The sequence below is a fragment of the Spea bombifrons genome, chromosome 4, assembly GCF_027358695.1.
Source record: "Spea bombifrons isolate aSpeBom1 chromosome 4, aSpeBom1.2.pri, whole genome shotgun sequence".
Classification (NCBI taxonomy): Eukaryota; Metazoa; Chordata; class Amphibia; order Anura; family Pelobatidae; genus Spea; species Spea bombifrons.
Window position 1 is genome coordinate 100,533,361 of NC_071090.1, and position 22,274 is coordinate 100,555,634.

The window sequence follows — 22,274 nt, forward strand, 5'->3', positions numbered from 1 at the left end:
AAGGTGGGGGGATAGCATGGCATAGGGAGGCTGTAATCACATTAATATGATGCCCAGGTTCCAGCATGTACTGGCTGCCTGGGCATGATAGGAGTGTGATTGCTGTTAGCAATTATATATATATAGATATATGTATATACATATATATATATAGATATATGTATATATATATATATATGTGTAGATATATGTATATATATTGTGGTAAAGTGTATGGGAGAGTGGTTGATGGGATATATATCTCACCTGGTTACCTCAGCCAGGCATGGTAGCAAACCCAGGTGCTCTCAGGTGAGGCTTCCTAAGCTCGTTACTGGGGAGGAAGCCTTATAAGAGAGGGCTGTTAGGTTTGCAAGAAAAAGGGAGAACCTGAATGAAGGAGCAGCTACAGCCAGCGCTGCAGCCCACCAGGTATGAAGCTTTACCCCATACAAATCTGGTTACTTTGCTTTGCGTCATACCTTAGGCTGCTAGAGAGGTATCCTGCTGTTTAGTTAGAGCCGGACAGGCTTATAGTTTGTTTTGTTTACAAGGTGCTCTGTGACTACAACATCTAAATAAACGCGCTTTTACGTTGGAAACCTGTGTGAAACTGTCATTGCCGCCCCATGCGTGAGCTGTCCCCTACAATTGGTGGAGAATGCGGGCACAGTGGTGCTAGGAGCAACGGCAGGACAAAACACAGCATCTGAATTTTGTGGACATTTAAAGGGCCGGTAGCATATGTCCTGAGTGAAGGCTGCAGCACTGTAAGGCCCATCTGGCACAATGGAGGAAGTGATAAAGCAGCTGATACAGGCTAACCTGAGACATGAGCAGGCCTTGGAACAGCAACGGAAGTTTCATGCAGAGGCTTTTCACGCCCAGCAACATGCGCAACAGCAGACTATGGCCCAACAACAGGAAACGAATCGCCTGTTAATGGAGCAGATTGCTGCGCTCAGAGAGACTGTTGTGGCTCAGCCCCAACAAGTGGAGGCAAGCCCACTTGAGACTGTTAACGTAAGGAGGGCCGTTCAGCGGGGCTTACAAAAAATGACACCCGACGACGACGTTGAGGCATACCTCACCGTATTTGAGAGAGTGGCGGAGAGAGAGAGACTGCCAGTTGCAGAGTGGGCAGAAGTGATTGCACCCTTCCTGACTGGTGAACCGCAAAAGGCCTACTATGACCTCGGGGAGCAGGATGTCCGGGACTTTACAAAACTAAAAATGGAGATCCTTGCTCGCCTGGGTGTTACGCCCGCTGTTCGGGCCAAGAGAGTCCACTGTTGGAAATACACCATGGACAAGCCTGCCAGGTCCCAGATGTATGATCTGATTCATCTTGTACGCAAGTGGCTGGAACCAGAATCCACTACACCAGCCCAGATTGTGGAAAAGGTGGTAGTGGACCACTACCTCCGCGCCCTCCCGGCGGAGCTACAACGGTGGGTTGGGCATGGAGACCCCAGAACTGCTGAGCAGCTTGTCAACATGGTGGAAAGGTTCATAGCAACCGAGGACTTCCTCCGTGAGGTCCCTGCGGCACCAACACCTTCCAAGACTGTCAGACCCGCGACATCTTTGGGTAAGAGAGTTCCAGCTGGAGGTGTATGGAAAAATGTGAGAGAGAGCAGGGCTCTAGAGTTTGGGCAAGGGCAAAAGACTGATCCTGAACCCCTGGGACCCCACAATCCTAGAAAGGGCTCCCTACTAAGGAGGCCAGGGACCCCCCAGTGCTGGAGGTGCCATGAGTGGGGACACATAGCCGCCTATTGCCCTCTTAACTCAGAGCCCATGGTGTGTGACGCTAGTCGGCGTCAGTCCCTGTTTGCAGAACCTGTTTGTGCAGCCATTCCAGAATCAGAGACTGAGCCGCATTTTTGTATGGTGAAGATAGGTGACTGCTCCGTGAAGGCACTTTTGGACTCGGGTAGCCTGGTGACTTTGGTTCGGGCTGGCCTTGTGACTATGGACTACATGCCGAACAAGCACATAAGAGTGCTATGCATCCACGGGGATATTGTAGCTTACCCTGTGGCCCCCATTAAGTTGGTGACCCCATCTGGAACTGTGACCTACGAAGTCGGAGTTGTAAAACGACTTATGCATGCGGTTATTTTAGGCCGCGATTTCCCCTTGTTCTGGGAGTTGTGGAGAAGGGGGAACGTTTCTGCAGCTGGGGAACAAACTCCGGCAGAGTCTGTAACCCTCCCTGTAAATAATGGGTCAGGTGAGACGGCCATTGGGAACAATGATACCAGTAAGGGGCATGATGAAAAGGATCTAGGCCCACCTGAAATGTATAGTGAAGATTCTTTCCCCTTGCAGGTGTTAGCTGGGGAGGAAGAAGAAGAAACTTCCCTACCCGGCCAACAGGTCTTATATTTAGAAATGTCTCGGGGTAACTTCGGGACCGAGCAAGTGAGAGACCCCACTCTGGGAACTGCACGGGCAAATGTCACGGTAGTAAATGGGGTACCACAGGAACCCGAAGCTGACCAGAAATTTCCGCATTTTGCCATGAATGGGGATCTAGTGTACCGGGTCACCAAAGTTAACAAGGAAATTGTGGAACAGCTTCTGGTGCCAAAACCATACCGACACCTGGTGCTGGACATAGCCCATAACCATGTGTTTGGGGGGCACTTGGGGACTAATAAAACACAAGAGAGGGTCCTCCAAAGGTTTTATTGGCCTGGGGTATATGAAGAAGTAAAAAGGTATTGTGAGTCATGCCCCACATGCCAGAAGAGTGCCCCAACACCACACTTCCGTAGCCCCTTGGTGCCACTTCCCATCATTGAAGTACCATTTGAGAGAGTTGCCATGGATTTGGTAGGGCCCATTGTCAAATCTGCTAGGGGACACCAATACATTTTGGTTGTCTTGGATTATGCTACCCGGTACCCAGAGGCGGTACCCTTAAGAAACATGGCCTCCAAAAATATTGCTAGGGAGTTGTTTTACATGTTCTCTCGCACGGGGATCCCTAAAGAAATTCTTACTGACCAGGGTACACCCTTTATGTCACGGGTCATGAAAGACCTGTGTAAGTTGTTTAAAATCACTCACCTCCGTACCTCAGTGTACCACCCTCAAACAGACGGGTTAGTGGAGAGGTTTAACAAAACCCTAAAGCATATGCTAAAAAAGGTGGTAGAAAGGGATGGTCGGGATTGGGACTGTCTATTACCCTACCTCATGTTCTCTATCCGGGAGGTGCCCCAAGCGTCTACAGGGTTTTCCCCCTTTGAGTTAGTCTATGGCCGACATCCACGGGGTTTGTTAGATATTGCCAAAGAAACTTGGGAGACCGAGGCCACCCCATATAAGAGTGTTATTGAACATGTGGCTCAGATGCAGGAGCGAATAGCGACGGTGATGCCTATAGTTAAAACGCATCTGCAAAGAGCGCAGGAGGCCCAGAGCAGAATTTATAACAGATCTGCCAGGTTGAGGGCCTTTAATCCTGGGGACAGGGTCCTGGTTTTAGTGCCCACCGTCGAAAGTAAGTTTTTAGCCAAGTGGCAGGGTCCCTATGAGGTTGTAGAGAAGATGAGTGAGGTGAACTACAAGGTCCATCAACCGGGCAGGAGAAAACCCTTCCAGGTTTACCACGTAAACCTGATCAAGCCATGGAAAGAGCGGGAGTCTTTGGGGGCGACCCAGGCAGGGGTCAAAGAAGTGGGGCAACCAGTTCCCCCAGTAACAATAGGAGAGGCACTGTCAGTGCCCCAGAAGCAGGAGGTGAGGGAGTTCCTGCAGGAAAACAGACGCAAGTTTTCAGACATACCGGGCCGTACCCACCTCATAAAACACCATATTAAAACTGAGCCTCACAGTAAAGTGAACCTGAAGCCATACAGGATACCAGAAGCCCGTAGAGAGGCGGTATCCACGGAGGTCAGGCGCATGCGTGAATTAGGTGTTATTGAGGAATCTACTAGTGAATGGTCAAGCCCCATAGTGCTAATCCCAAAGCCCAACGGGACGTGGAGGTTCTGTAATGACTTCAGGAGATTAAATGAGGTCTCAAAGTTTGATGCGTACCCCATGCCCCGAGTGGATGAACTGGTTGAGAGGCTTGGGAAAGCAAGGTACATTACAACACTTGACCTTACAAAGGGCTATTGGCAGATACCGTTAACTGAGGAGGCTAAAGAGAAGACTGCCTTTTCCACTCCAGAGGGCCTGTTCCAGTATGTTGTGATGCCATTTGGGTTACATGGGGCCCCTGCTACCTTTCAGAGGCTGATGGATCTGATTTTGAGACCACATCGTGATTATGCCGCTGCTTACCTGGACGATGTGGTAATTTTTTCGTCTGACTGGAAAAGTCACCTCGGTAAGGTACAGGGCGTGTTAGACTCCATTAGTGATGCAGGCCTAACCATAAACCCTGAAAAATGTGCAGTGGGTCTGGAGGAAGCAAGATACCTGGGTTATATCATTGGTAGGGGGCTGGTTAAACCCCAGATCAATAAGATTGAGGCGATACAGAACTGGCCTAGGCCAGTAACAAAGAAACAAGTGAGGGCTTTCCTTGGCATAACCGGGTACTACCGTCGGTTCGTGCCCAATTTTGCCTCCATGGCCACACCATTGACAGACTTAACAAAGGGTGGTAAGTCAGTGATGGTAAAGTGGAACCCCGAGGCAGAAAGGGCTTTTCAGAGTCTGAAGTCTGCCCTGTGTGACCAGCCAGTGCTCGTTTCCCCTGATTTTAGGAAACCGTTTCTGGTTCAGACAGACGCGTCTGCTAGAGGTTTGGGGGCAGTTTTGTCACAAGTGGTTAATGGGGAAGAACACCCAGTGCTGTTCTTGAGTAGGAAACTGACCCCAGCCGAGGAAAATTATGCCATAGTGGAAAGGGAGTGTCTCGCCATCAAGTGGGCGTTGGAGTCTCTGAGATATTATCTCCTGGGCAGGGAATTCGTGTTGGTGACTGACCATGCTCCTCTGGCATGGTTGAAACAGAATAAGGAGAGGAATGCAAGAGTGACCAGATGGTTTCTCTCCTTGCAAAATTTTAGATTTACAGTGGAGCATAGACCAGGGAAGTTACATGGGAATGCGGATGCGTTGTCCAGGGTGTACTGTATGGTTGCTGACGCTGTCCAGACCTCTGGTCTGGAGTCGACGGGGGGGATATGTGGTAAAGTGTATGGGAGAGTGGTTGATGGGATATATATCTCACCTGGTTACCTCAGCCAGGCATGGTAGCAAACCCAGGTGCTCTCAGGTGAGGCTTCCTAAGCTCGTTACTGGGGAGGAAGCCTTATAAGAGAGGGCTGTTAGGTTTGCAAGAAAAAGGGAGAACCTGAATGAAGGAGCAGCTACAGCCAGCGCTGCAGCCCACCAGGTATGAAGCTTTACCCCATACAAATCTGGTTACTTTGCTTTGCGTCATACCTTAGGCTGCTAGAGAGGTATCCTGCTGTTTAGTTAGAGCCGGACAGGCTTATAGTTTGTTTTGTTTACAAGGTGCTCTGTGACTACAACATCTAAATAAACGCGCTTTTACGTTGGAAACCTGTGTGAAACTGTCATTGCCGCCCCATGCGTGAGCTGTCCCCTACAATATATATGTGTATATATATGTGTATATATATATATATATGTGTGTGTATATATATGTGTGTATATATATGTGTGTATATATATATGTGTGTATGTAGCAGTATAAACTGCTTTGTGTGCCCACTATGTAGGAGGTGAGAGTAGGTTCTCACCCTATTGAGAGTGTGCCTTGACGTGGCGGGTGAGCTTAATTATGCTTTGGCCAATTCATATAACCAAAACCTCTCATTTATATTATGTTTATATATTTGTTGCCAACTTTATTAGGGTAAGAAGCGCAGGCAGTTTTTGTTTCTTATATATATATGTGTGTATATATATATGTGTGTATATATATATATGTGTGTGTATATATATATGTGTGTATATATGTGTGTATATATATGTGTGTGTATATATATATATATATATATATGTGTGTATGTGTATATATGTGTGTATGTATATATGTGTGTATATATATAATATTGTTGTTGGGGGGTTTTGTCCAATTTTGGTGTTATTTTTAATAAAGTGGGGGTTTTTTTAAAAGGGGGGGGTCATTTTCAGTTTCGGTCAAGTGATTGCTGAATTTTCGGTCCAGAATTTTCATTTCGGTGCATCCCTATATAGTAAGCCAGACACTGAAGCAGTAGGCCTACACCACATCAATGTTTGGCTTAGTATATAGTGATAGGGGTTATGCTACAATGTCTGGCTCAATGTATATTGATAGGTGTTGTGCTGTGCCTCAGTATATAGTGATAGGTGTTATGCTGTACCACCGTCAATGTCTGCCTCAGTATATAGTGATAGGTGTTATGCTGTACCCCAGTCAATGTGTGCCTCAGTATATAGTGATAGGTGTTATTCTGTACCCCAGTCAATGTCTGCCTCAGTATATAGTGATAGGTGTTATGCTGTACCCCAGTCAATGTGTGCCTCAGTATATAGTGATAGGTGTTATGCTGTACCCCTGTCAATGGTATGCAGTTTTTCTCAATAAAAAAAAAATAATTATATATATATATTGATCCTTTATGCAGCCCGGAGCCCCCGCTCATGATTCGCTCATAATTAATTTTTGCGGTGACAATTTCACCTTTAGAATAGACCATGGAGTCAAAAGGGTTGGAAATATATAGCTCCACCCCCTTGCAATGTGATTTTTTTTTTCAGCTCCACCAACTTTATATGGACTGTAGAAGCATATTGTGCGCACAAAATTTTGGGAACATTGGGTGCGACCTATATTCGGGATCTAGCGCAGGAATGTGCAATTCATGTCGCCCGACCCCCGGGACATGCAGTTCCGGGGGCCGGGCAGGCAGCAGGGGACCTACTCTCTGATACGCTGAGCAGCCTCCCCTGCCAGCACTTTCCATGGGGGGAGTGCCGGCACGGGAGATTGTCTAAGCTCGATGTGCTTTAACAATATCCCTTGCCGGGAATTCCCATGGGGGAGTCCCGGCAAGGGAGATTGTTAAAACACATCGTGCAGACGTGCCGGCAGCGGAGGTCGTTTACGCTCACATCGCTGCAGACGGTAAACGTCTGCATGATGCGATTTAACAATCTCCTTTGCCGGCACTTCCCACGGCGGAAGTGCTAGCACCGGAAGTTGTCTACGTGTTTTGCGTAGATGTCCCCTGCCGGCCCCGCAAGACACCCGGGAGTCTGATTTGGTAAGCCGGGGGGGGGGCACATCTTGGGGGCAGAGTGGCAGCATATCTGGGGGGGCAGAGTGGCAGCATATCTATCTTTTTTTTAGAAAAGCCCCTAACTTTTAGGGTGCAGCCTATATTCGGGTGCAGCCTATAAGCGAGCCAATACGGTATAAGCTGAATGTAGATTTACATAAATATGTAGCTAATTATGAACCGAACACATCTGAGTACATTTCATTTATTTATAAAGAACTATTATGATTGTACGTGCTGTTACTACAGCAGGGCAGGGGAAATTAACAATAATATTAAAATTGGCAAGATACAGTTTGATAGAATTAACAAACATTGAGACATATTGGTACAGAAGGAGAAAAGAGGGCCTTGCTCTTATATGAAGGTAGTGGGGACCGTGCTGAACTCAAATAATCTACCTGTTAACCCCCATAAAGGAAACCCACCAATAACCACGCAATTAATTTCTTGGATATAAAACAGGCCACGGCTTTATTAAACAAACAAATAAAACCAATAATTAACAAATAAAAGCAATATAAAATACAATATAAAACTCAATATAAAAACACATACCACGTGATAATAACTTGCCTAACACAGTACAAACTAGCATCATCCTTGTTTGGCTCTTCTAATTCCGCTTACCACCAACATAACAAGAGGGAACTCACCTTGTCCCCAATCATGATAACCACCAGCCAACCTTAAGATTGGTGGGTACTTCCAAAGTCATTGACCATAACATACCAGAGGTCAGGGGAGGACTGAGCCCAACTTGTCTTCCTTCACACCAGCACAATAACCGTAACTTAGAACAACTCGTTTGACCAGCAAGAAAACGCCAACCACCACCAACCCTGCTGTTTGACCCCTCAAGTCAACAGGATCCCCCACACACCAGAGCCATGGCCTGCTCAACCGCCTCCTGCACCGCCAAATTAAAGAGGCCCCGTCCCCCACAAGAAAGGATACAAAACACCTCTGATGCGTAGCCTGACGGGTCATGATGGACAGTCAAAAGCCATGATCGAAAAAGCCCTAATCCAATTCCCAAAAGTTTTGGGAATCCACCTGTACCGATACTTCTCCTTATCCTTGTCCTTATCTGACCCATCCACCCTGCGGAGGAGGTGCCTCCTCTAACGGCAAAATATCTCCAGGAATCTCCTGGTTCAAATGCAGGCCCAACCTGCACATGTATGCTGCACCCTTAGCCACATCTGCCACCCCAGCAGACTCAACCCTTGCCACCTCATCAACCACCACATTCTGCAGGGCAGCTGCCTCCCCCACAACTGGCCCACTCCATGGCTGTGGTACCACAGCCCCCTATAACCTGGACACCAAGGAAGGTGCCTCAACGCTCTGCTCTGTCGGCCCCTACAATTCCCTATCCAAACCCACCTCCGAGACCCCAGCTTACCATCTACTAGCTCTACTGCTATGGATCTTCATTTAGCATTACACTCACTGGCCACTTTATTAGGTACACCTTGCTAGTACCAGGTTGGACCCCCTTTTGCCTTCAGAACTGCCTTCATTCTTCATGGCATACTTTCTACAAGGTGCTGGAAAAAATCCGCAGAGATTTTTGTCCATATGGACATGATGGCATCACGTAGTTGCTGCAGATTTGTCAGCTGCACATCCATTATGCAAATCTCCCATTCCACCACATCCCAAAGGCGCTCTATTGGACTGACATCCGGTGACTGTGGAGGCCATTGGAGTAAAGTGAACTCATTGTCATGTTCAAACAACCAGTTTGAGATGATGTGAGCTTTGTGACATGGTACATTATCCTGCTGGAAGTAGCCATCAGAAGATGGGTACACTGCGGCCATAAAGGGATGGACATTGTCAGCTACAATACTCAGGTAGGATGCTCAATTGGTACTAAGAGGCCCAAAGTGTGCCAAGAAAATGTCCCTCACACCAGTACACCACTAGCCTGAACCGTTGACACAAGGCAGGATGGATCCATGCTTTCATGTTGTTTACACTAAATTCTGACCCTGCTATCTGAATGTCACAGCTGAAATCGAGACTCATCAGACCAGGCAACGTTCTTCCAGTCTTCCTTGTCCAATTTTGGTGAGCCTGTGCGAATTGTAGCCTCAGTTTAATGTTCTTAGCCGACAGGAGTGGCACCTGGTGTGGTCTTCTGCTGTTTTAGCCCATCTGCTTCAAGGTTTGACATGTTGTGTGTTCAGAGATAGTATTCTGCATTCCTTGGTTGTAACGAGTGGTTATTTGAGTTACTGTTGCCTTTCTGTCATCTCGAACCAGTCTGCCCATTCTCCTCTGACCTCTGAAATAAACAAGGCATTGTTGTCCACGGAACTGCCGCTCACTGTATTTTTTTTTTCCGGACCATTCTCTGTAAACCCTAGAGATGGTGGTGCGAGCAAATCCAAGTAGATCAGTAGTTTCTGAAATACTCAGACCAGCCCGTCTGGTACCAACAACCATGCCACATTCAAAGTCAGTTAAATCCCATTTCTTCCCCATTCTGATGCTCAGTTTGAACTTCAGCAAGTTGCCTTGACCACCCGGAGCCCCCCTTGCGGGATGCAGGTAGAAGGTCCCGATGCCGTCACAGGACACACGCCTTTTTTGCATTTCTTTGTCCCACACACAGATGCGGAAACCTATTCACTAACATGAAGGTAAAACTCATTTCTTCACTATTGCCAGCTCACCGTTGTACTCCCTTGACTATAAGAAAGAGTTGACATAGGTTAAAAAAAACAAGCAATCTATAGATTAACCATTGAGTTGCTTACAAGTTGGTAATGTGAGCTGGAAAAAAGTTCCAATTTCACATTGCTTCCTGTGGGTGAGGGGCTCAAATGTGTGGTACACCCTAAGGATAAACCAATTGTAAATATACCGTATTGGCTCGAATATAGGCCGCACTTTTTTCCCCCACTTTAAGTTTTTAAAGTGGGGGTGCGGCCTATATTCGGGGTCTAGCGCCCGACGCCCGGGACATGCAGTCCCGGGCGCCGGGCAGGCAGCGGGGTTAAGATACAGATCCCCGGCAGCGGTGCAGGGGACCTGCATCCTTCTCCCCGATACGCTCAGACAGCCTCCCCTGCCAGCACTTCCCACGGGGGGGGGGGGGTGCCGGCACGGGAGGTTATCTAAGCGTTTTACCTCTGCCCACCCCCGACTTACCGGAGCAGACTCCCGGGTGTCTTGCGGGGCCGGCGGGAGACATTTACGCAATACGCAAATGCAACTTCCGGTAACGGTACCGGAAGTTGCATACGCGTATTGCGTAGATGTCCCTCGCCGGCCCTGAAGACACCCGGGAGTCTGCTCCGGTAAGTCGAGGAGGGGGGGCAGAGGAGGACAGCGGCAGCGGATCTCGGGGAGGGAGGGCAGCGGATCTCGGGGAGGGAGGGCAGCGGATCTCGGGGAGGGAGGGCAGCGGATCGCGGGGAGGGAGGACAGCGGCAGCGGATCGCGGGGAGGGAGGACAGCGGCAGCGTATCTCGGGAGGGAGGACAGCGGCAGCGTATCTCGGGGGGGAGGACAGCGGCAGCGTATCTCGGGGGGGAGGACAGTGGTAGCGTATCTCGGGGGGGAGGACAGTGGAAGCATGTTTTTTTTGGTGCTTTTTTAAAGAAAAAAAACTTTTTCTTTAAAAAAGCACCAAACTTTTAGGGTGCGGCCTATATACGGGGGCGGCCTATATCCGAGCCAATACGGTATATACTTTTTAATGGCTCCCTTGTTAAGAAAAGAGTGACCGACTATAACTATAATAGAAGCATACAAACTGTGAAACTTTTCTGCTTTCATTGAATTGATAACTTGATTGATTTTGCATTACTTTTCCAGTCATTTTAGAAAACGTATTTAATTTTTTGGGATAGGCGCATCCATGGGCTGGAAATGAGGACTCATGGGTATCATTTGGCATTGATGGATATCCTTACAAAGTAAAAGTTACACCCTTTGGGTGCCAGTTATATTTACTGTCTATCATCTTGGCTTCCAAATGGTCCAATGGATGGACCTCATCCCTAACTTGTGTACTTAGAGTTAGGCCGGGATTTTTAATAATATTTATTTGAATGTATTTATTATTTGTACTCATTCTCCTCTTTATTCCATAGCACAGGTGAAATTGTAGGTTATAATTTTAACCCCTAATCTTTTCCCTCCTTGAGGGTATATTATTAGCCCTCTAGCCCACAGCACAGTTACACATGTTCAGTGAATTTGCAGCATATGGTTAGTAGGTGGCAAAGGCTTGAGCCATTTAAAGAATGTTCCTGTGAGAAAAGTTTTTGGAGAGACTGAATGCTCAAGAAAGGGCATTTGTTCATAGTAAGAGGCACACTATGACCCTGTGTACTGTTCATCATAGGGGAAGGATATAAAAAAATCTTCCACAAAAAATTACAGACCCCTATTCTGTGATTTTGAGACCACTCAGCAAAAAATAATTTTATTATCAGAATAAAAGGGTAGGTTTTTTTTTTACTGTATGAATTTCCAGTGAACTCACTTGGGAGGAGCACTCAGGAGGAAAAGGAAATCTTAAAAGCAGAGTCAGCATTTAAGAGCTAATTATATTAGCCGGTATTATATTAATCACACAATACTTGTATTTTTGATGGCCTGACAAGAATTGGACAATATGGTAAGAACACTGTATGATCTGTGATCATTTGAATTTTAAATGTAAATGTGTTAGCTAAGTGATTTCCCAGTACAAATAACTTCTAGATACTTTAAGGTAGCAAATGTAACTTATTATGATTAATAAAATGATTCAGCTCACTAATCTCTCCACATGAATTTACCTGGTATCATTATGATATTTATATGTGATTTATACTAACTGTGAAATATGAGCATAAGCTTAAAAATAATGATTAATAATATTAATGTTTGTGGACTAGTTAAAAATATACCCCAATGAAAAGAGTACATTTTACAGAAACAGCATAATTCAATTTTATATAATCCTATATTTTTACACACATTAGCTGTTTTATGAAGGCAATGCAATTATAGTATATTGTCCATATTGCGCATACTACAACAAAGCACTTTACTCATGTCGCTCAACAACATGTTACATGAATGTGGGTCCTAGGAAAGATATTTGTCATAATGCTTCTCTTTTAAATATCACATATATCTTGGCTGCAGGGATTTAAAATATTATGACAACAATTATTTGATTACTAGGAATTATATGATAGGTCAGCTAACTTCTTTGTTTGTTATATAACCCTACAGCTAAAAAGAAAACATGCAAACATTGATAGAGTGAAGGATCTAATTTTTCAATAATTAGGCAACTCCATGTCATCTAAATTATTCTTTCCCACATCTCCAACAACCCATGCCTTATCTACGTTCAACTCCATCTCTATACTGTCTAGCACATTATTCCTTACGTGTCCCTCCACCTACTTTTCTAGTTTAATAATTATCATTTACTACAAGTTTGCATTATGAGTGTTCACTGGGTTCCATTCTTAAATGGAAGGTTGTGGTTTTTACTTAGCTATGGTATATGGCTTGGGAATAAAACGTTTTAGTGTTCTAGCACTCTAGATACGCACAGGCACATTATACATGGGAGGGATGTTAAAATGGTTAGAGGGAATCTTGACTACTTCACTGCTCTAATTTAAAGAAAGTGGGCCACAATCTTAAAAATGTTAACCCGTTTTTCTAATACATCTACATATATCCATGATAAATCTATGATTTTTGGAAAATTTATACCATCATCACATTATTCTTTTTCCTCCTTTAAAGCTTTTATTACAGTTCTGGTAAATATATACTGGACAACGCTAAATTGCATGGATTATGCATGTTGTCTGTCATTTTGATACATTACTTACCTAGGAGGTTAATGCAATCTTTAACTGGATATAATTTTTATCCAAGGAATCATGAAAGAAGATATGAAAAACAGCACATTGCAACAAGAATTCCACATTTTGGCATTTACCAGTCTTTCTGAAGCAAAGATTATAATTTTTATTACCGTTTTATTGACATATCTGTTGTCTGTGCTCGGAAATTTGATTATAATTGTGCTCGTCTGTTTGGTATCCAGACTGCATACTCCAATGTACGGCTTCCTATGCATCCTCTCAGTGCAGGATATCATCAATGTTTCTTGTATCCAGCCAAAGCTCTTGCATTTGACATTAACAGGTAACACCGGTATCCTATTCCAAGACTGTATCATACAATTATTTATATTCATAATGAGCATTGATACTGAATTCTTCCTGTTGACAGCCATGGCTTTTGACCGTTATGTAGCCGTTTGTATCCCCCTACGTTATTCTCTGATCATGAAAAAAAGAGTATGTATGTTATTGGCTGCTAGTTGTTGGGTTATTGGTGCTTTGAATGCAATGGTTTTTTCATTGATCATGTCCAATTTACCTTTCTGTAAATCCAGAGAAATAAATAATTTCTTCTGTGAGGTGGAAACAATGTTGAAGCTTTCCTGCAAAGACACCAGAAATATTCAAATTCTAATTTTAGTTGAAGGCTTGTTAATGGGCTTTGTACCATTTTCACTCATACTTTCTTCATACATATTAATAATATTTAACATTCTCAAGATTCGAACTTCAGAAGGAAGACGCAAGACATTCTCCAGCTGCTCTTCCCATCTCTCTATCGTTATCCTTCTATATGGGACGTGCCTAAGTTCCTATGTAAAACCAGAGTCTGCAAATTCTCGAGAGCAAGATAACCTAATATCGATGCTGTATATTTTTCTGGTTCCACTATTAAATCCAATAGTGTATAGTCTGAGAAACAAAGAGATTTTGAGAGCCATAAAAAACATAACAAGAAGAAAAAAATAATTGCCGGAAAGCCAATATTCAATATTTTATAAACACATAGTTAAGTGTTTTTAAAAAAAAATGATTAAAAATAAATCTGGCATAATTTAATTAAATGTAATAAAATTAGGTATGAGTATCAGGTCTAACATTTTGTACATTTAACAAATGTCCAGGATCACAAAATAATAATGTCAGTCTGCTAAATTTTCTTCATAAAATAATTAATAGCATTCGAAATTTGTTTCATTTGTGCTTTGTCTGCGTGAAATTACTTGTTAGTTGTGTGTTTCCTGAAAGAAGAGTCTGGGAATTCTTGAGAACAAGCTTAGTTGATGTTAATGTTGTCCATTATATATATTATTCTGGTTCTACTATTAAACCTGATGTATAGTCTGAGAAAGAAAGAGATTTTGAAATTATAAAGAAATAACAGGAAGAAAATAAATGCCAGAATGATGCCCACAGGGCCAGATTGGGCCTTTATTGGGATGCCAAGTAGGGCAGGTTTTTCGGTGGGAGGTTCCTGGCTGGTGGTGCTTGGAGCCTCAGCTCTGGGGTCCGGGCATCCAGGTATGTCCTCCCCTGTGTTGATGATACCTGGATAGCCTGGTGGGGTGTTTTCAGTTTTTGTTATTTATTCATGTTATTTATTCATGTTAATTATTTGTGTTATTTATTGGTGTTTAGTTTGGCAGCCATTGCCCTGTTAACACACCTAGTTTTGGTTTAGGTTGCGTAGCAATGGCTTGGTTAAATAAATAAATCGGCTGTGGCCTTTTCAACTCCACTCTTGGTGTAGTGTTAATTATTGGGTAGTTAAATTGCTTGGGTGGTCTGGCCCGGTCATCAAGGGTACCTCAGTCAAGACAATAATCAACATCTTACAAATATATTGTATAAAATTAAATTCTAATATAACTTTATTACATTTAATAGAATTGTATTTCTGGTTGAGGTAAACCTGAGGCAATTAGGTCTGAAATATGTTTTCTGAATCAGGTCCAATATTTTGTGCATTCACAAAACATTCAGGACCAAAAATGTGTTTCGTATTGCAATCTGTACTCATGTAAATGTATTAATGCCAGGCTGCAGGTTTACTTAAAACAATATTTAATGTCATTCAAAATGTTTTAAATTCATGCTTTACCTGTGTAACATTAACATAAATTGTATAAGAAATCTGACATTATCCACCTTCTTTGACCCCATGTCTAAAGTTGTAGTCATACAGTTTAACCAGTCGTGGGTTGCTTACATTACTCCCACATAACTTTTAAGAAAGGATAGGCACAGACGTGGTTCATCTCCAGACATTTTCACAGTTGCTGGACTCAGCGAAGGACAGCATATTTTTTTATTTAAACAATACTAAATACTCCCCCCGGGTTGAGTGTGTGTTAGAGTGAATTATTCTATTACTATTAAATAGTAATAGTAGTGGATGGACAGACAATTTATTCCCCTAATTTCAAGAAAGAGGTGGGGTTGAGCAGAGTCATGTAACATTGTGTCGCGTGACCCCACGGGTATAGGGTGGCAGCTTGTGCTGTGTTTGAAGCTGCATGACTGAGTATGTGTCTACCTGGGTATGTGTGTGTTTCTGGGTATGTACAGTATATATGTGTGTGTGGTTATGTTAGTGTGTGTGTCTGGGTATGTTGGTGTGTGTGTCTGGGTATGTTAGTGTTTGTGTGTGGGCATGTTAGCAACGTTGTATTTAGGTTTTCTGCTGCCCTAGTGTTTATAGCTTTAGTTGGTAGTAAGCAGCCTGCTTGTGATGAATAAAGTATAAAAAAGCTACAAGAGGAGAAAGAGAGAGATAAGCGAGAGAAAGTTTAAAATTGAAAAGGGGAAGGGTTGTGGGTGTAGTCCAGAGGCGGAGGGTATAGGTATATATACTAACGTTTGGCCAAAAAAAGTAACAATGTCATCAAAAACATATTTAGTAGATATTTAGTAGTGCACAGTGAGGAGAGGCACTTCTGACTAAATGTCCACTTCGTTATTGCCACTTTTGTTTTCGGGCAATTAATTTTCATGTTTCTTTTTCATTTAGAAAGACATTCAGGGGATGTTCTCAAAGGTGGAGGCCCCTGACCCCTTCTGGTCTCACCTTTCATTATAGAAACTTAAAGGAAAATGTTCCCCCAGAGTAAAGACAGTCAAAGAGGTGCAGCAGCAGAATACTGGGCCTGGGCAGGCAGGCACTGACAGAGGATAGGAACATGCAGCACTGTGGAGCAGGACTGAATTTCCGCCACAATATTATAGAAATATAAAAAAAAGGTTCCCCCAGAAAAGGAAAGTCAAAGAGGTGCAGAAGCAGCGGTAATAGCAGGACACTGGGCATGGATAGGCAGATGTTGACAGGTCATAGGCACATGCAGCCCCATGGAGCAGGATTTAATTTTCCCAATATTAAGGATTTAAAAAAAAAAGATGCAGTCACGCAGTCAAGGTAGGTGAGTAATGAGCATCAATTTCAGCCTCTGCTAAGCAAACTGTCTTTGTCTCGCACTCCAACTCTCATTAGCATACCTGGGAACTTCTGGTCTCCGGCTACCTGGAGCCTTCCCTTGCGGGACGCGACCAGGACTGCACACTGACGTTGGTGGGCGGTCCCACTGACGTTAATGGGAGTTCCCCATGACATCGGGGGCGTTCCCACTGATGTCAGGGGCATTCCCGCTGATGTCAGGGGCATTCCCGCTGACGGCAGCGGGAAACACTCCCATTAAATGGAAGAATGGGCGGGGAGCGGGGCCTGTCAACCCCCAGGATTCGGGTCTTGACCTGGAAAACCGGAGTAGCGGTCTGTAACTGCTGCTACTGATAAGTTAAAATGGCTTCAGCACACGTATATATCTAATGCTTGTCGACAATGGCGACAAATAGGCAAATCCTATCAAATTTTTGGCACTTCTGTGATATTTTTTTTTACTTTCTCAGCAATCGCCCTGGTTTTCGTTGATTTGAACGAACGCCCAAAGGTCTAAAGCACAAGTCTATTAGTTGGTGCTGTGCATGAAAACTGTATAGATAGATGACCATGAAAATTCTCTTTATTTTCAATCTTATCCAAGTTTAAAATTTACATGTTAAAAGTAGAACATTAATGTATTCTTATGCAACAGTTAATTTCAAACCACAAGACAGTAACCTCAATAATGAGAACATCTGGGACCAGGACCCAGAATTAAACAGAGGATTAAAAAGCAGGGTCAGTGAGCATTTTCCAACAACACTCGCATGACTTTAAAGAGCACTGGAAAAGATCAGGTATATGAGCTAATATACAATATGCAGCAAGAAGATACTTTCAGCAAATATGTGATACTCAAACCCCATACAGTCTTCTGAAACATTATTATTTGCTTAGTAATATAATTGATTACGGTTAATTTAGAATAACATTCTTTTTTTATAAAGTAGTACATAATATTGACTATGCTTGATGGGGTGCTACCAGAAGAATATTTTGAATAATATTTTGAATAATATTTTGGACATCATTGATTTTATGTTATAGTCCTGAAAAGCCTAAAAAATTATAGAGGGTCCCAACTTTTTGGAAAGTGTGCAATTAAATTGTTGGTCCTAAGTAATATAAAGGAAATCGATCTGTGAGTTAGAGCTTCAATAAATGATTGGTAATACAATATATTTTTAGATGTTTATTAAAGGAATTATTAATAATGTATATTTCCTCGAGATGTTTCTTTATTTTAGAAAATTGCGATCTATACATATATTTTTTAGATATCCTACTGCTAACATTTTTTTGCCATATTTTAGCATTCTAAACTAAATTATTGATATATTTTAAAACTCATTAGTTACTATTATACTACTACCATAAAATATTCCATAATTTAAAAATGAAGATTTCTTTTCATTGTATTAATTGAAGGTGATCCCAAATTTCTCATTATGAACTGCAAATAAGCAAATCAAAAACCCCAAAACATATCTAATTTAAAGAGGTTTAATACTCCTGGTTTAGTATCCATGCTATACAATCATTTTGGATGCATTTATCAAGAAAAGGCTATGTTTGTAGCAAACAGCAAGAAGATAAAATTGTTTTCCGAGGCTATTGGTCCGAACAAAGCACTTTGCCGAATAATTGCACCAGCTTTACTCTGATAAACATGAAACATTTTCTTTGGCCACGCATTTCTCTTTTTAAAATAAAAAATTATTTTGTGATCATGACATGTATCAGACTGATGATAGATATCGGGACTCTACAGCAGTTATACAGAAATCTTTTGGGTCTCTTTCTCGGGCCACGTATTTTCCATGTTGACACGATCTAAAAATAATTAATGAAAATATTGTGATCGAAACAATTAAGAAAATAGTGTTGCTTCACTTTCCCCATGTAATACCAAAGTTGTTTCCTGTTTGAAAGATCATCCTCTAAAATGGGAATATTTCAACCACATTTATTAAAGCACACAGAGTATGTAGCTTAACCCTTTACTTTTTAATACCATATGTATTGGTTAAATCAAGTCTAGTTTCCTTTTCCTTGTTTGATGTACCAACACAAATTATATCCCTTTTTCTTAAAAAAAATGCAAGTTTTCATAGAATTTCTTCTATACAGTATGTGCCTCTGATGAACAATGACCCAATATATGTTCGGCAATATCACCTGAAAACAGACATACCCCACATATATATTTATATAGACAGACCTTGCTGAGTCTCTTCTGTCCTCCAGTGACCTTCAGGGTAAGTGCTTTCTTTTGCTTTTTTTCTCTTCCACATATGTATGGATTCCTTTAGTTTTCCTGTTCACTTTAACTCTCTAGATCATTTTTAAAGTTATATTCCTTTAAAGGTGACATCTCCCTCTCTACACCCAATCTTCTAAGTGAGGTGCAACCTATGATTTCTGTAAAGGCAAAATGGCCTTTTTCTTTCTGACACTCATTGTATCGATGTATGTTGTATTTCCAGCAGCTTCATGTCTTCTTTTCTTCTTGAGAACTTCAAAAACAAAACTTTACAAGGAGAATTTCAACTCTTGGCATTTACCAACATTGCTGGAGCGAAAATTCCGATCGTCATTTTTGTCTTATTGTTTTATGTGTTGTCCTTGATGGGAAATCTGATTATTATTGCACTTGTTTGCTTGGCATCCCATCTACATACTCCAATGTATTTCTTCCTATGCAATCTTTCAATTCAAGATTTGATATATACTTCTAATCTCCATCCCAAGCTCTTGTCCATCACTTTAACAGGTAATACCAGCATTGCTTTTCCTCCATGTATCTCACAAATATATCTATTCATCTTTTGTTTTGATGTTGAAATTTTCCTATTGACTTCAATGGCCTATGATAGATATGTTGCCATTTGTAGCCCATTGCATTATTCTCTCAAAATGAATAGAAAAGTTTGCATGCTACTGGCCATCGGCAGCTGGATTTCTGGTGCTTTGAATTCTACAGTGCACTCCTTTATAATGTCCAATCTACCCTTTTGCAAGTCTCGAATAATAAATCACTTTTTCTGTGAAGTGGAAACCATGCTCAAACTTTCATGTAAAGATACCAAAGATGTACAACACTTTATTTTTTTTGAATGTTTGTTTTTAGGATTTGTTCCATTTTTGCTTATAATGATCTCCTACATATACATCATAATAACCATTCTTAAAATTCGCACCTCAGAAGGCAGACGTAAAACCTTTTCCAGCTGCTCTTCCCATCTCACTGTGGTTATTCTGTTATACGGGACAGGTCTAGGCTCTTATATGAAAACAGAGACAAAAAATTACCCAGAACAAGACAAACTGATCTCCATGACATACACCCTCTTAGTTCCAATGTTAAACCCACTGGTATATAGCCTGAGAAATAAAGATGTTTTAAAAGCCATGACAATTTTAACTGGTAAAAGCAGTAAAATATAAACAAAAAATAGCATGTGTTGTCAGTGTTTAATAAAATCAACCACAAACTTTTGCCAAGCTAGATTGCAAGTCCATAGAAAAACACAGTGAGGACAGGCCTAAAAAAATGTGATCACAGTGACCATATTAAAACATTTTGTGTATAGCTCTTGCCAGTTGCGCATATATATATATATATATTTGAATTCTTATCCGTAGCGCTCCCACCTGTACTTTATTTAAATCAGAAATCAAGCCTACTTAAGCCTAGCAAGAATGAGATGTTTTAGAAAATCAGTCCTGCTTGATATGAGGTTGTACTTGTAACCTCACAACAGCTGAACCCCTTTCTTCTTCTGTACCAGTATGTTTTAAATGGACATTCCAGAATCCCTGGCAACCTCCTGAACATTGAATGATAAATAAAAATATGTCTCTTTCATGTCTCATGCCTCAAGGTTTTGTATTTTTATATTTTGTGTTGGCACCTATTGTATCATGTTATTTGTCCCTGCTGGGCTCCTTTAGTCAGGTCTTATTCAGCCAGCCTCTCTCTTTTCCTGTTCATTCTAGGTGCTGTTCATTATACGGCTTTGTTGCAGCCATTTTCTGTAATTTGTTAGCAAGAACTTCTGTCTTTTTCTGTACATATTGTCAGCCTGAAAATTAAAACTTCTACTGGATTTGCCATTTACATGTCAGTTTTTCTGAGTTGACACTGTCTGCTAAGTTTTCATTCTGCGAATACTGGTTAATACCAGTTAGCACTTGGTCTCAAGCACCCACAACTCACAACTTTGCTAGTGAGGCAGCATACTTACATTTAAGAGAATCAGAACACCTTTTCTGTGTCCCAGTGTTTTGTATCGGCTATTTAAAGTACTCAATCAGAGGCAGGAAAATACTCAGGTCTTTCCGCAGATGCGCATGGCGAGTGTCAGGGAGTGTTTTCCTTTAAGTAACTTGGCTTCAAATGGCCAAAATTGCCATGAACAACAGACTGGGTATTGGGCTGTATTTCTAGAGCAACAGCATTTTAGTAAGTGAAGTGTTTGTGACCTCTTTTAGGCAAATAGGCCCAAAACAACTGTGAGACATGGAAGCGGCCGGCAAAATGTTGGGCACAAAATTCATAGCTTCTTGTTTTGTTTTCATCCATTTCAGGGGGGGGGGCTGGCCTCATTTTTGGGATATTTGTATTGTTAAACTTGCAATTTGTATGAATCCGAATGCACAAGTATAGTTTATATCACTACATGATCATGGCACTGGATACCTCTGTCGGTCTGCTAAATTCTTAAATAATAAATCAAATAAAGACAGACAACTGAATGGATTTTGAAAGGCCACAGCTTTATTTAAAATCAAATACTGTGACACGTAAAACTTTATTTAAAACGTAAAACATAATTTTACTGTAATTTTAGTAACCTCCAAACTTAGCGTCCCAAACGCCCACTTACAACTTTTCACACCATGGAGGTTACAACCACAATCCCACGCAACAACCATATGACTTAAAACTGTTCCACGTCACGCCTGAACTCACATGACCATGTTGCCGCGTACACCAAACCACGCATCGTAAACCGCACCAGCACATGGTGTAATCACAACAGCCCCCCTCATTCCCTTGAGACCCTGCCCATGGGAAAAAGGCCCTTCAAAGTACACAATAACCACGGTTTCCATACCTCGGAGGAGAAACTGCGACGAGTTCACCCACATACCGTGAATAAATCAACCCTAAAAAACATGACCGGAACCTCAGTTCCCCAAAACATCAAGCCAGAAGACAAAACCACACAAAAGGGGGGGACTCGAGATCTGCCTTTACATGTGTCTATGCACAATAATGAAGAGGCCCTACTTAAAGGGGCATTGACCCACGCCCCCAAATGACCCTAACCTATCCAAAAGGATCATTGAGATGATCATGCACCCCAACATGATCCAGGCCTGATCATGCGGCCCCTCCCTTGAATTCTGTCTATCCGGGGCCCACTTTCCATATGCCGTATTTCCCCGAATATAGGCTGCACTTTCCCCCCCATTTTAAGTCTTTAAAGTGGGGGTGCGGCCTATATTCGGGATCTAGCGCAGGAATGCGCAATTTGTCTCGCCCGACCCCCGGGACATGCAGTTCCAGGGGCCGGGCAGGCAGCAGGATTAGGATACAGATCCCCCGCAATGCTGCAGGGGACCTACTCTCCGATACGCTGAGCAGCCTCCCCTGCCAGCACTTTCCACGGGGGAGTGCCGGCACGGGAGATTGTCTAAGCCGGC

General features: G+C 42.5%; 2 protein-coding genes across 2 annotated transcripts; both read left to right on the top strand.

Moving 5' to 3' along the window:
- Positions 1-13,159: 13,159 nt before the first annotated feature.
- Positions 13,160-14,095, top strand: LOC128491514 (olfactory receptor 5V1-like). The gene has a single exon (XM_053463832.1). The coding sequence runs from the start codon at positions 13,160-13,162 to the stop codon at positions 14,093-14,095; it is 936 nt and encodes a 311-aa protein (XP_053319807.1).
- Positions 14,096-19,055: 4,960 nt separating this feature from the next.
- LOC128491515 (olfactory receptor 1019-like) lies at positions 19,056-20,009 on the top strand. The gene has a single exon (XM_053463834.1). The coding sequence runs from the start codon at positions 19,056-19,058 to the stop codon at positions 20,007-20,009; it is 954 nt and encodes a 317-aa protein (XP_053319809.1).
- The last annotated feature ends 2,265 nt before the right edge of the window (positions 20,010-22,274 follow it).